Raw genomic sequence first — 14977 nt, 5'->3', positions numbered from 1 at the left:
TACAGTGTTCTTATGTTTGAAAACCTCACCTTTATTCCTCCAAACATACCTCTTATCATTTTGGTCAAATAACTCAATCTTTGTCTCCTCTGACAATAAAACATTTCTCCAGAAAACCTTTATGTGGAAAGCTAGAAATTCAGTCGAGCTTGAAGGTGTTGATTTTGGAGCAGAAGCTTCTTTTTAAGTTGGCACCCTCTCAGCCCACAGAGAGTAAAACTCACTTCACTGTAGTCAGGTCTTCCAGTAGTTTCCGGTTCATGGCAGGCTTGAGCCTCGGTGGTTCCCGAGTTATATGTGAACATGAAATTTCCTCTCATCTGAGGGTTGTAACAAAAGAGGTGACATGTCAAAATAACTTGTATTTACAATTGTTTAAACCGATGATCTTGGAATCTCTAGTTGTTCAAAAATGGCTCCAAGAGATCTTCCCAACTTTTCCATTGGTCTGCGTATTGGCCTGTCCAATAGTCCCATTGTCAGTAATGTCATGCTAAAAGACGTAACCCCAAACAAATTCAACCTTATACCATTTATTTGTCTGTTTTTCTCCACCTTGCTCTATAGAGTCAGTTCTTTAGCTCATGTTACTTTTATTACTATGAATCAGACTCTAGCCTTGCCAGAATGCCTGCCAGTTGTAATCCGAGAAGAACAACATACACGACCGACTATATTCTTTTGGACTCAGAAACACAGTTTGCTTCTCTTATGGTAACTTTGCAGAACAACCAGCCTAGTTCTAGGCAGCACATAAAGCTGCAGTTTGTGTAATAAACCTGAGCAGAAATTGTATTGCTGTCAGCACCTGTACACCTGGTTCTATTTTACTTGAAAACTGCAGCTGAAACTGTGATTGCATAAAATCTACTTTGATCCAAATTCATTTGCATGCAGACAAGCAATTAACTTTGCACCTGCATTTATTTATGCATACTCATGACTGGATGAGGTAATTATGCACATCATGCAAACAAACACACACATACACAAAACTAAAAAACAACCGTTTAGCATTCCTTGCCCGTTTGTTACTATTTTCTGCAATCCATTCATTAAACAAAGAATCCTTTGAATATTTGATCTGACCTTCCTGTCTATCCATCTCTCTCACACACACATACATCTACAGACAAAATACAAATGATCTCATAGAGCAGAGCTCTCCATCGAACCAACATCAGGTTCACAGCCTGAACAACCTTCACTCCTCTCCTCCAACTCTCCTCTCCATGTGACTCTCACAGCACCACATGGACTCCAAATATTAATCAAGATGCATCTCATAGATCATTTTTAATGTATTTAGCAGAAGTAATAATTAAGCCAAATCAAATTGTACACATAGTTCTCCTGTCGTATGAGAGAATCCAGTAGGAAAAAAATAGCAAAAAATAACAGGAACCAGTCGCTGCTTTGAATGAGCTATAACAACCAAGAACAACAATAGTTTCTCATGGGACACCGGCATTGTCACGTGGCAATGTTCATTTCAAGCTATTCATTTGTGGATGGAGGGCATAGCACATAGGTCTCTTAGCACTGTCCTTATGCACAAGGCTGATTATACCGACGCTGAGGTCAGCAATTGTGTTTTTAATTTATGTTCTGTGTGTGTGTGTGAGAGACTGCTTGAGTTTTAAATAACAAGAACAAGTGAGCAAGCAAGGCCTGATAAAGTGCAGAAGAGGTAAGAGAGATGGAGAGATGCTGTTTATTCTGCAGTTTCATGTGGACAGATATTGACTTAACCCTTTAAACTCTCACCTTCTGTTCAACAGTGAAATATGTCTGACCAGATTGGCTTGTATTTGTTTTAAAAGCAGCAGTTACATAAAATTAACATGTGTTCCATAAATCAAGGAGGGTATAATATTGAGACATTATGATTTCTAAATAACTGGGTTTACTATTTGAAGAGTTATTTACTGCAAATGGATAAAAGTTCTATTCAAAGTAACCAAAATGCATTATGCAAATATGGGCTGCTAGATGCTGTTGATGTGGAACACCAACACTCTGATCATACTAAACTCTGGGTTTATGAGTTTGACCTGTGTTGCAGACATGGTACTGGACCACCAGGAGGCATCCAATGAGCTGGATGACAGCGTAAGAGTGAGGGTTCGTGAGGCGCTGCTCAAGAGACACCACCACCAAAACGAGAAGAAGAAGAATTTGATTCCCATTGTACGCTCCATCACAGAGGGAGCACGCAAACAGTCAGAACCTCATCTGATTGGTGAGTTTGATTGTGGATGTCACACACAAGCGCATCCTGACTTGTGCTATCTACATCAAAGTAGAAGTCATGTCTTGGTACACAGCAAAAACTCCAGTCTTAAATTAACACTGGAGAGTGTTTATATGTGTCCACACCTCTGAGTGTTAAATATAACACTGTTGAGTGTTAAATGAACACTTTTGGCAGTGTTATATTTTTTAAAGTAACCAAGTCAGTTTTGAAGATTTACAACGACTAACACAGAGCAGTGCTGATTTTCTAACACTGGAAAATAACTCAAAATGTTAGAAATATTCCACATATTTAACACTCAGAGGTGTGGACACATATAAACACTCTCCAGTGTTAATTTAACACTGGAGTTTTTGCTGTGTATAAGGCCAAAATTGGCTTTTTTTTGGGGGGGGGGGTTACTTTGACTGTGTGCTGAGGGGCCTTGATTGGGTTTTTAATTGTAATATTAGTTAAGATTTTCAGTTCAAATTATAGTCAGGGTAAAAATACATAAAAATACATGAAAATAAAAAGTAAGTCAGACTGAGTAACAAACATATATTTCTTTCAGGGCGATATATTTTTTTATTCATCGTTGTCAGTTTGGACTTGGCACAACAACTATCATATTTACTGACTCTGAATCATTTGTCTCCTTCCATCACACATGCACATAAACACCCTGCAGGGTCAGCCACATCTCCCCAGCCTATTCAATCCAATGAAGCAGCTAAGAACGGTGCTGGACAGGACAGCAGTCAGGTGGACCTGAGTAAGGTAAACAAGCAGGCTGTAGAGCAAATGTTGCATTTTTTTAGATGAATGCTATTAAAAAAAAACCCCAGAATACTTGTAAATATGATTATGCTAAACAACAACAACAGATCTTATTTTGTGTGTGGGGGGGGCTCTCAGCTCTGAGAATGCACTGGAGACCTGAACTGGGATGCTGTAAATATAATGAGAAACAATTGTGTCACATAGTGCCCCCTACAGTGGAACAACACACAGCAGTAGCCCATCAATAAAGGTACTTTTAGAGCCTCCCAAGGGGTTGCCATAGCAGATGCCCTTTCTTACTCAACACTCCCATTTATCCAGGCTTGTAACCCCCTGAGGTTGGGTTTTTGTGTTTCCTTTCAGTATCAAACAAGAGGTTTTTCCACATGTAAGGCAAATGTGATAACCACAACAACACAGAGCCACTAACAGCAGTCCACCAACGAAAGACTAAAAAGCAGTGCCATAAAGCCACAGACAAAGGTTTTCATTGAGCACTGGACCTGCTCGGTTCTCTACAGTTAAGTTAGTTATTACAGTAAATCAATAAACAACACGCTAAAGAGAAGAAAATTAAGGACATTAATTCTGGGCAGACAAGTTACAATAGCATAGAAAAGAAAACTGGAGACAAATGAAGAATAGATATACAAAAATTCACAAACAACGTTTATAAATACCGTAACAAAAATCCCAGTCGACTTACATCATAACATCAACATTGAGTTCAAATCCTGTACTGATATTTGCATCTGTCCCGTCTGAACAGGTAGATCTGCACTTCATGAAAAAGATCCCAGAGGGTGCAGAGGCTTCCAATGTGCTGGTGGGAGAGCTGGACTTCCTGGGGAGGCCTATTGTAGCCTTTGTGCGGCTTTCCCCTGCTGTGCTGCTCACCGGACTTACAGAGGTGCCCATACCGACCAGGTAGACAGCTGCAGCTCCCTGCTTTAATCATAAAATCAAATTCAATATTCCAGAAACTCTTTATAAACTGAAATCCATCTGACAAATATTAGGTTCCTCTTCATACTTCTTGGCCCTGATGGGAAGGCTCAGCAATACCATGAAATCGGTCGCTCCATGGCAACCATCATGACAGATGAGGTAAGCACTCTGTCAATCAAAAGTAAATCTGAGTATCTCTCTTGCAGGTGTAAAGAGGCTGAGTTTTCTATTTCTTTTGCTTTTTTCTGTACCAGATTTTTCATGATGTAGCATACAAGGCAAAGGACAGAAGTGACCTTCTAGCGGGAATAGATGAGTTTCTAGACCAAGTAACTGTCCTGCCACCAGGAGAGTGGGACCCCTCAATCCGTATTGAACCCCCAAAAAAGGTCCCATCTCAGGTACATAGCTGCAGTCAATTAAAGATATTTGTACAACGAACATTTATTGGAAATTGGTGTTATTATGACTGTTGGTTCAGTGTATCATAATTTTTCATTCCTTGATATCTGCAGGAGAAAAGGAAGATGCCTGGAGTCCCTAATGGCACCGTCTGTCAGGAAGAGGAAGAGCTGCATGCTGAACACCACGGGCCAGAACTGCAGAGAACTGGAAGGTTTGCCCAGACTTCTTGCTTCTGTAATGGTGACTGTAGAAGGCATATTCAGACAGCAGGGTGTATTTCCCCAGAAATGTAACCCTTAAAACAGCCTGCAGTTAGGTGCCTTAGTGGATGTGTTGCAGCCTGGGCCTGAGTTTAGCACTCTTCACTGTGTTCCCATTTGCTCTGGTCACGAAATCTAAATTTGATTTGTGAGGAGCTCAGGTGGAACAGACAAGTGACAATTACCAGTGCGAATGTAACAGCCTGAAGGAAACTGGAGACGAAAACATTTTACTTTATTCTTTAAAGAAAAGATTGTCTTTGAAATATTCTTTCTCAAAAAGATTCTTTTTATCTTTTCTATTTACATCCCACACACCACAATTTTTATTGACGTACCAAAAAAAGTTCCATTTTATTGAAATAAAGGTTAGTACAATCACATCTTGTCCATTTTGTCTACAACAATCATATACAGGCAACTTCATTTTAACCCTTTTTTTTTCTTCTGATCATCCATGTTATCAGTTGTCCAAATTAATCTTAAATTAATAACTTGAATTTAGAAAATAGTAGCAACTATCCTGCGAAGAGTTAAATTAAATAATTATAATGTCCCATTTGTGTGCTAGCTGTGCAGCTTGAGCCAGGAGCTGTTTATCTCAGTTTAGCATAAAAGACTGAGCCTTTGAGAGGTAGATGAATTAAATTTTGTTGTTCTCATCCAGAGGCAATTGTGCACATTTTCCACAGTGTAAAACAATTTGTTCAATTATCTGAATTCTACACAGCATAAAAAGTCACTTGAATGCTGAACACATGAAGATCACAGGCTCCCTTCTTAGAACTGCGGACTGTTTGGAGGAGGTCATGACAGAGTGTTGTACAAGTCTAAACTGCTGCTAAACTACTGATAAACTTGCCCTGCTGAGCCACTCAAGGCCTTTATGGTGGCTTGTTATTGTATCGCTCCAGATCTTTTGCAGGTGTCTTTCCTCAGCACTTTTCCTATTTACATTAACACTATAACTCGAAATTATTGTGATTTTATTGTGAGGCTGTTTCAAATGTTTGATACAGCACTGATTAAAGTTGAAGAGTGACAGGATGCTGCTATGGCTCATAGGTTGTAGGTCAATTAGGTGACTTATGTGCTGCAAGGCTCTTACAGAGGCCTGAGCTTGATTCCACCCTGGGTCATTGACTGTGTGTCCTTCCTCTGCTCTCCCACCTTTTCTGTCACTGTCAGACTGTCCTGTTATAATAAAGGCAAAAAAAGAGTTGAGCTGTGATCTGTCACACACCACAATCCCAGTGAACCTTTCCACAACACCACAGAGCCACTAAAAGCAGCCATTAGACTTGAGGACTATAAAGCAGTGCCACAAAGCCATTACACTTGCTAGTTTCACTATAGTTAAGCTAGTTATTTCAGTAATTCAATAAGTACCATGCTGCTTCCTTACTCACTAGGGATTGGTACAGCAGGTAGTTACACGTTTGATTTGGCTGATTTTTTTCCCTTGTTTTTTTCATTTTTTACACTGAATGTTGTTCCTGACCCAACCCCAAACGGATTTGCGTCTCCTCCCCAGATCAAACAGGGGATATGTTGCTCGTTAGGCAAATGTTAGTACCAGTTTTTCCCCTTTCTTTAAGTGTCCCGAGTCCATGTACTATACTATTCTTTGCCTTGACATGTTTTTGCAAATACAAAACCCCCCCAAAAAATAGAACTGTTTCTGAAAATATTCCATGCTCATCATGTTCATGCAGTGAGGATATGTCTGGTTAAACTGTCTTTGTTTACTGAACTAGTCCTCTTCTTTCCGTATGTGCTGCGATCAGGTTATTTGGTGGTCTGATCCTGGACATCAAGAGGAAAGCTCCATTCTATTGGAGTGATTTTAAGGATGGTCTCAGCCTCCAGTGTGTGGCCTCCTTCCTCTTCCTCTACTGTGCCTGCATGTCTCCTGTCATCACCTTTGGGGGACTGCTGGGGGAGGCGACAGAAGGACGTATTGTAAGAGCTTAAACACACTCAAGGACACATTCACAGTACTATATTGTAGTTATATACTGCCGTGTCTTTAGGCCATTACTACCACAGCATCAATAGTGAATGTTACTGACGATTGTATAGCAAAGGTTACAGGCTCTCTGCATTTGCAACATATGTTGTAGAGCGCCATTGAGTCCTTATTTGGTGCATCTATGACTGGAGTAGCCTACTCGCTGTTTGCTGGTCAGCCTCTCACCATCCTGGGCAGCACAGGCCCTGTTCTTGTGTTTGAGAAAATCCTCTTCAAATTCTGCAGGTATGTACAGGACTCACAACAGCTTCTTTGTGACATCATTATCGCCAAAATGACATTTGTCCCTGTGCTCTAACTTTAGTCTCTTCTCTCATTTCCTCTCCTCTCCTCTTTCAGGGACTACGACCTTTCCTATCTGTCGCTGCGGACTTGCATAGGCTTATGGACAGCCCTGCTGTGTTTACTGTTGGTTGCCACAGATGCTAGTTCCCTGGTGTGCTACATCACTCGTTTCACAGAGGAGGCCTTTGCCGCCCTCATCTGCCTCATCTTCATCTATGAGGCTTTGGAGAAACTGTTTCACCTGGGAGAACTCTACCCTTACAACGCATACAGTGATTTGGACAAGCTCACCCTGGCATAGTCAGTAACTCAATTTCCTCGAGAGTTTACCTGAATGTTTACGCTGTAGCTTTTTCACTGCTTGTTCTTTTTTTTCTGATTCCATTGTTCTTTTTGAATGATCTGCTGATCACTTTCCTGCTGTCTTCATCTTATGTCTGACTTGTTCTGACTACTGAAGAAAAAAAAACACATTTTTGTGAGCTGATGTATAGTTCAATTCATTGTGTGTGTTATGCGTCTTTGTCTGTAGTTGTAAGTGTGCAGAACCTGATAATCCAAGTAATGAAACCTTGGAAATTTGGAATGAGAGAAACATCACAGCCTCTGCTGTACCCTGGGCCAACCTGACTGTCAAGGTAATGTAACTATGTGGGAACACACATCTAATGAAGTCTAATGTTGATATAACTTTCATAATAGCACTTGCCACATTTGTTCCAGCTTGTTTACTTTCCCAACTTGTTAACATTCAACTAACCCCCTCACCTTCCACTGTGCAGCCGACCTCACTTAAGGATCTTTGCAAACACTGACAAGGAGACTTCAATTAAACTCTCGCTGCTGTGTGTTTAGCTAAGCACACTAAAGGCCATTTTGTTTGTCTGTTTTATGTCTTTTTTATGCTCTGTAGACTCTTCCAGCCCGCCACATAATTCTGATAAAACAGTTTTATGCGATGCATGAATGAATGTGATGCATTTATTGTAATATGATCTCTGTTAATCTCTGTAGGAGTGTATCAGTCTGCACGGCCACTTTGTTGGGACAGCATGCGGTCACCATGGCCCCTACACCCCAGATGTCCTTTTCTGGTCTGCTATCTTGTTCTTTTCAACGTTTTTCATGTCTGCCTTCCTCAAACAATTCAAGACTAGCCGTTATTTTCCCACTAAGGTAACTAACCACATCATCAGTAATAGATTAGTAGGCACTGGCAATAGCATTAAAACTTATTGCATTGTGTTAATGATCATTAATCTCATAGCCTTGTTGTCTCTTCTGCTCAGGTGCGGTCTATGATCAGTGATTTTGCAGTGTTTCTTACCATTGTTTTTATGGTGCTGATTGACTTTGCCATTGGAGTACCCTCCCAAAAGCTGAAGGTGCCAAGCAAATTCCAGGTATAGAGGAACTATATAACTTGCACTTCATGATATAAAACCATTGAGGATGATTAGCTGCATTATTGCATTATATTTCTGGTAATTACCTCTTCAGCCTACCAGAGATGATCGTGGTTGGTTCATCAATCCAATAGGGCGAAATCCATGGTGGACAGCTTTGGCTGCATCGATTCCTGCTCTTCTCTGTACGATCCTCATCTTCATGGACCAACAAATAACTGCTGTCATAGTCAACCGCAAAGAGCACAAACTACTGGTAAGCCAACATTTTTTTAATCATATTCAAATAAGTCCTGAAGCTTTTCTGATTTTTGGACTTCCGCGTTACAGAAAGGCTGTGGGTACCATCTGGACCTGCTGATGGTGGGAGTGATGCTGGCCGTATGCTCCATCATGGGCTTGCCCTGGTTCGTGGCAGCCACTGTCTTGTCGATCTCTCATGTCAACAGTCTGAAGCTGGAGTCAGAGAGCTCAGCTCCAGGAGAGCAGCCTCGCTTCCTGGGGATCAGAGAACAGAGACTTACTGGCCTGGTCATCTTCCTGCTCATGGGCTTATCTGTATTCATGACTAGAGCCCTCAAGGTTAGTCAGAGAAGCTATATAATGGTGGCCCCCTCTGGTATATTACACATGAATCAGATGTGCAATATACCTACTATGACAAGTAAAGAAATATCTGCTGTAAAAATATATATAATACTTATAATGGAAGTTAATGGATAAAAATATAATGTCTGTTTTTTGTTTTTTCTCAGCTCATTCCTATGCCAGTGTTGTATGGTGTTTTCCTCTACATGGGAGTGTCTTCATTAAAAGGCATCCAGGTAAGGAACTATGCAGCATGATTGTGCAGTTGACACAAAAACAAAATATACTGTGATTATGATTATTTAGAAAGCTCTCCTTCCTTTAATCTGGTGGCAGCTGAAGGTGCCTTGTTCTGGTGTGATTGAATACATCAGCCATTGCACAGATTGCCGATTCGTCACACGGCTAACACAGAGAGACAGGCAGCCACTCACTCTCCAATCCTTACCTGCAGCCAAATTAAATAACCAATTGATCTAACGAGCATGTTTTTGGACTGTGGAAGGAAACTCACACAGACACAGTTAGAACATGCAGACTCCACGCAGACTGGTCTTTGCCAGTGAGGAGGTTCAAACCAGGAAAAAGTGGTTACTCCGGCCCCTTCTCGATGCTCACTGCTGTATATATTAACACTCTGATGAACACATCAGGAGCTCCTCGGGGTTCAGTATCTTGCCCAAGGATATTTTGGCATGCAGACTGTTTTTGGAGAATGCCTGAAACAATACTACACTATGAATAACGTACTTTCAAAAAAAAATCACCAACTCTGAGTCAAAACTGCAAAATAATTAAAACTGTTGTTCTCTTGTCCTCTCTTGCTGGATGCCCTCTGCTGCACCCTTGCCTTTTCTAATTATAATGCTGTTGCAATTAATCATGGCCTGACAGTTTATTGTCTGAACTAACCAGATGCATTCATTCTTTTTCCATATTCACCATCTGTCTCTTGGCTTTGCTCTCATTAATTTGTTCTCTCCTTTACCAACTTCCATAACACCTGCTTTCATCTTTACCACTTCTCAGTTCTTTGACCGTCTGAAACTGTTTGGTATGCCGGCGAAGCACCAGCCAGATTTCATCTACCTGCGACACGTTCCCTTGAGAAAGGTGCATCTGTTTACTGTCACCCAGCTCACGTGTCTGGTGCTTCTCTGGGTCATTAAGACATCACCGGCGGCCATAGTCTTCCCCATGATGGTGAGTTGACCACAACCATTCCGTCTTACCTAGTGGATCCGTATCTTCTGTTTAAACACAGAGCCTGTTCGTCTGCCTTTTTCTGCAGGTGTTGGCTCTGGTTTTCATCCGCAAGGTGCTGGACTTGTGTTTCTCCAAGCGAGAGCTAAGCTATCTAGATGACCTAATGCCCGAGTGGAAGAAAAAAAATCTTGACGATGCCTCGAAAAAGATTGAAGAGGTAGTCTAAAGGGAATTTTAAAATGCAAAGTTCACCTTTTGTGAATGCATAAATGTGCACATATTGAGCGCGTATGTCATGGATGTGTCTCGCAGGAGTCACAGGTTATGCTCAGCACAAACAAAGAGGATTCGACTACAGTTCAGATTCCCATGGAGAAGACCAAGCCTGCTCAGGCTCCAAAAGCCCACGATCCCAGGTGAGCACACATATTCAAATTTAAATAATAGACATCATATTTGGAGTGGTAAGATTATATACAAGGATTGTTGTCACTTTCCCAGCTACCTACATGCATGCTTGTATTTATATACTAGTGTGTGTTGTTCTGTTGTGCCACCTGTGAGTGAGACCTCTCCCTAAGCCCTCCGGTTCCTTTCCCTGCTCCTCAGGTGTGACCCCTCTGATATTAACATATCTGATGAAATGTCTAAAACCACCGTGTGGAAATCTCTCAACACCAATCAAAAGGACACTCGTCCTTTGACTGCTAAAAAGGCAAGGCCACACCCCTTATTTTTCCTCACCCCTACAATCTGGAAACATTCCTGCTTTATATTGTGCTCATTTGTATCTTTAGTATTTTAACATTATTTTGTTATTCAAAACTCAGGAATGCTGTCTTAACTCAGCCTTTGCATGATTCGCCCTGCAGGTTTGAAGAGATTGCATTCATCGATGAGTAAAGGATGTCCAGATTCATGACAGACTCGACTGCATCTCTTGACTGCACAGGATTTGGCTGCTTCAACCATCAGCCACTTCAGTGCTCAGAAAAAGGAGTCTCCACAGTTTCTACCAGCTACCCATAAAACACACATTTCTCAGAGACACAGGGAAGTCAAGGGTGTAGAACATCCATCCATTCACTTCTACCTTTGTGAAGTTTGTAAATATATAAAATATATATACTGTACTACATATATATTGTTTCATTTCCCTGAATCAAAGCTCTAAAATTCAAATCCTTACCTACTTATGGCTCTGGCCCTCACCACTCCTATATCTTAAACACCTTGGCTTGGAGTTTTGTTTTCATTAGGCACATATAATATCAACCTTCTTACATCATCTGAACAATCTTAAACAATATTTAGCTGTGAGAATCCAATACTACTGAACTTCCAACTTTTAATTGAATTGTGGAGAGCAGTGATATGGAGTTGTACTCTAGAGGCAAGTCCTGGAGCTGCTCCACTGACAGTCACAGTGAGATGTAGAGCTGTTTTCTGTTTCAAACCATGCAGTCATATAAAGGTAACTGGGATGTACCATTTCAATTAACCGTACTGGTTCATCTCCAAAAAATGGTCAAAACATTTACATGGGGGTTTTGTTTCAGCTTGTACGAGTCACATTTAGTTTGCTTTTAACTAAAAGAACAGTACCATGAAAACAGTGAGAGTGAAACCAAATAATAAAACCTTTAACCTGTACCTCTCCACAGAGCTGAGGCAAAGCGCAGATTTAAGTAATATTTTATTGCTGGTTATCAAAAAACCTTATGTCAACAAAAAGTAAACAAAAACAATGATTGATATGTTTAATATGGTTGACTATTTGGTAGACTCAGAAGAAAATGGTAAATGAAAGCACCATCAACAATGTGCTGTTTTGGGTGTAATGTTTCCTTTATTGGGTGTTCATCTTTAAATTAATGATTGTGTAAGAATCAAGTCTGTTATACCGACAGCACCCTGTGTGTTTGTATTCTGCTTGTATTCTTATTTCTTTACCTCAAACAAGGGCATGAATACTCATGTAAGGTATTTTGGATAACATCAGGTAGGAAAAACCAGAAACGTGTGCGTATCAAAAAATGAGGGGGGCTTCAGGATTTTATTTTAAGCAATAATTTACCCACGGTCCACCCAAAACTAATCATACTGCAGCTTTTTATTCATCAGGATCCTCTCTTACTAGTGCAACTTTGTATATTCATCTTGAGCTGGACTCTGAAGGCCTTCCTCGCACTTTCATTACATGTTACACTATAAAACAGTTACAGTTAATAAAGTGAAGCTATTTGAGCAATGTCAACTTTATCTGAGACCTTTCAGTCTGCATAAACAAGGTTGCACTGTAATGTGGGCCCTTGTGTTTAATAACCTTCATTAGACCAACAATCTCTCTTTTTCATTTCACGCAGCAGTTTCTAAATGAGAATGGTCTTTAATAATACTTTAGCTATAGTTGCACTTTCTGTAGATAAAAAAACGTTGATATATTTTGTTTTAAGAAACTCTATTAAGCAACTAAATTATTTTAATAAAATGTTACAGTTATTTATTTTTAGATACAAAGTCACAAAATATCCTCTTTGCTTTCTCTATTCTAAGGCTGAAGAATGCAGCACATAACTAATGCTTTGGTGAATGTCTTGCCTCCATACAGTCACGGGAGATACCTGTTATGTAATATAATGCGGTCGACAATAGAACTGGCCCAATTGGTAATGAAGAGTTTCAGGTCAAAGTTATACAGCCATTTCTGCCTGAAGTTCGCTAACATTAGCCGTCATGAATTAACTTAGTAATATTTCACAAATATCAATATCCTGTTAACATCAATTCATTTTCAGGGATACTTCCTGAACAGTCTTCATCTGTTCTGTTTAAGTGAATTTGATCCAAAGTGCACAAGTAATGTGTCACTGTAAAGATGACACCTCTGTGACACGTGTGAAAGTTTGTGGAGTGTGACTAATGTCATGTACTTCTGCTTTGATTCTGTCAGATATCTGAATGTGAGTTGAGTGCAGCCATAGCTAAATTCATTAACGGCATGAATAAAATATTATTGTGTAATCATATGAGTGAGTGCAAACAGTAGCTGATGCTAAGGGTAAAAAAAAGAGGATTTGACCAAAATGTAAAATCACTGTTAAAAATCCAGTGTTGAAGGATTGTAAATGTGCTGTTAAAAAAAAAAAAGAATCTACAAGTTATTTTGGTGACCGTTAAGCTTGACTTTAAACCCGTTGATGTCTATGTGAATGTACGGTAAATATAAAGTAAAATGCCTTCATTGCACCGTAGAATGATTGCATAAACATGTAGCCAGGAGATTCATACATTAGGTGGATGTGACTATAAATATATGTGCAATACCAGTACATGCGTGCCTGTCATAGACTACATAACCATTTCTTGTTGTGCTGCCTTTTCCTGCACCATTGACCTTACATCCCCTTTTGTTTCTAGGTCCAGTTTTGGATTGTTGTACTGAATCGTTATTTATATTTTCCTGCCCACTTCATTTTTACATGTAGGTAAAGGTGACATCTGTGCACTTTGTGAGGCTACGTCCTTGTAATGAGTATAATGTGAAACCGATGTCTATTTCAAGGACGAGGTGACAGTAGAGAAAAATGTAGTTGTAGAGGGGGGAGAGGAAGTTTCCACTGAGAAGAAGAACACTTGTACCACGGTAACATTAATCCTACAGTTTCGGAGCCATAGAAAGAGCGATGCCTTGTCTCTTGTATTAGTCTTGAAAGAAATAATTCTGTTTTATATGTATATCAAATTTAATTTTTGACAATGGAAAATGGAAAATAAATAACTACAGGTAAAACTGAAGAAAAAATGTGTTTTGTGTCATTTTGCCACAGTTCTTGAATGCACGCCACCAAAATGAGTATTTACATGTTTGACCATGTATATATTTCAGTGTATTTAATGACTTTGTCCACTGGGAGGCAGCAGAGTAACAATCCTTTCTAGCAGGTTCTGACCATAAGGACTTTGCCCTTCTAATTTTAGGCTAAATTCAAATCTGTTGCATCATTGTAGAAAATATAAACACTAATCCCACCCAAAACATCCTGAGAAATACAGAAGGTTTTTCAAACTTCCTCCCTTGTGTTGCACCCTTCCCCCGTGTCAGAATACAGTGTGCACATCTGGAGGTGATCCTGACTGCAAAGGAGTTGCCTGTGGGAAGGAGTATGCGGTTAAAGATGCACTGCACTCTGTATGCATACATCTAAGTGTCCGTGTGTGCCTCAAGGGTGTCATGTGATCTGACTCCCAAATGCTCCTGATTACAAGCAGCTGGCATCGCCTCAGCCACTGAGAGAAGCTTCTGGCTGTGACATGAGGTTGAGGGAGAGAGCTGGACAGGATACTTAAGTTTATTTTAAATGAATCATCAGCTTTCTTAGTTCCCCACAGTGCTTCGAATGTGGTCAGCTAGTCAAAGTATACATGACATTTACCCACCATGGAATTTCAGTTCATCTATTTGTGTATTCCATTTATTATTATCATCTCACTGGTGCAATTTATTTAGAGGTGAAAAACTAGTTTAGCCTCAATGCCCTTTCTTCAAGACTTAAGCATTCATATAAAGTCTTTGTGTCCGGATGAAGGTCCTTGTTTTTGTGAACGAGAACTGAAGAAACATCCTGAATGTAACATTTGGCTTTTCGGCCTCGACAGAAAAGCCAAATGTTGAATAGTGTGCTTCATTTGAAATGAATACATCTCAGTATAATGCAGTAATTTGTCAATGTGTGTGTTTACTGCTGTGTTTTGTTGTGCATTATTCATTTAATCATAAACATGTCCACTTTCTTACTTAGATGTAAAAATGCCCGTACAGTAACTG

General features: G+C 40.0%; 1 protein-coding gene across 2 annotated transcripts in view; it reads left to right on the top strand.

The window, feature by feature from the left end:
- slc4a8 (solute carrier family 4 member 8) overlaps window positions 1-13933 on the top strand; it is a 33224-nt gene extending 19291 nt beyond the window's left edge. The window contains exons 6-25 of one of the 2 annotated variants that reach the window (XM_063474238.1): window positions 2066-2242; window positions 2928-3016; window positions 3789-3946; window positions 4039-4126; window positions 4222-4368; window positions 4483-4583; window positions 6420-6594; window positions 6756-6889; window positions 7004-7249; window positions 7482-7587; window positions 7964-8125; window positions 8239-8352; window positions 8450-8611; window positions 8686-8937; window positions 9111-9179; window positions 9973-10146; window positions 10235-10366; window positions 10462-10565; window positions 10759-10864; window positions 11022-13933. In XM_063474238.1, coding sequence (XP_063330308.1) covers window positions 2066-2242; window positions 2928-3016; window positions 3789-3946; window positions 4039-4126; window positions 4222-4368; window positions 4483-4583; window positions 6420-6594; window positions 6756-6889; window positions 7004-7249; window positions 7482-7587; window positions 7964-8125; window positions 8239-8352; window positions 8450-8611; window positions 8686-8937; window positions 9111-9179; window positions 9973-10146; window positions 10235-10366; window positions 10462-10565; window positions 10759-10864; window positions 11022-11027 — 2702 coding nt within the window. In that variant the 3' untranslated portion in view covers window positions 11028-13933. The remainder of the gene's footprint in view (window positions 1-2065; window positions 2243-2927; window positions 3017-3788; window positions 3947-4038; window positions 4127-4221; window positions 4369-4482; window positions 4584-6419; window positions 6595-6755; window positions 6890-7003; window positions 7250-7481; window positions 7588-7963; window positions 8126-8238; window positions 8353-8449; window positions 8612-8685; window positions 8938-9110; window positions 9180-9972; window positions 10147-10234; window positions 10367-10461; window positions 10566-10758; window positions 10865-11021) is intronic. The other variant, XM_063474239.1, reaches the window with a different exon arrangement.
- The last annotated feature ends 1044 nt before the right edge of the window (window positions 13934-14977 follow it).

Source organism: Pelmatolapia mariae, linkage group LG5 (assembly GCF_036321145.2).
Source record: "Pelmatolapia mariae isolate MD_Pm_ZW linkage group LG5, Pm_UMD_F_2, whole genome shotgun sequence".
Lineage (NCBI taxonomy): Eukaryota > Metazoa > Chordata > Actinopteri > Cichliformes > Cichlidae > Pelmatolapia > Pelmatolapia mariae.
Note: the sequence above shows the minus strand (reverse complement) of the source record. Positions and strands in the feature narration are given on the sequence as shown.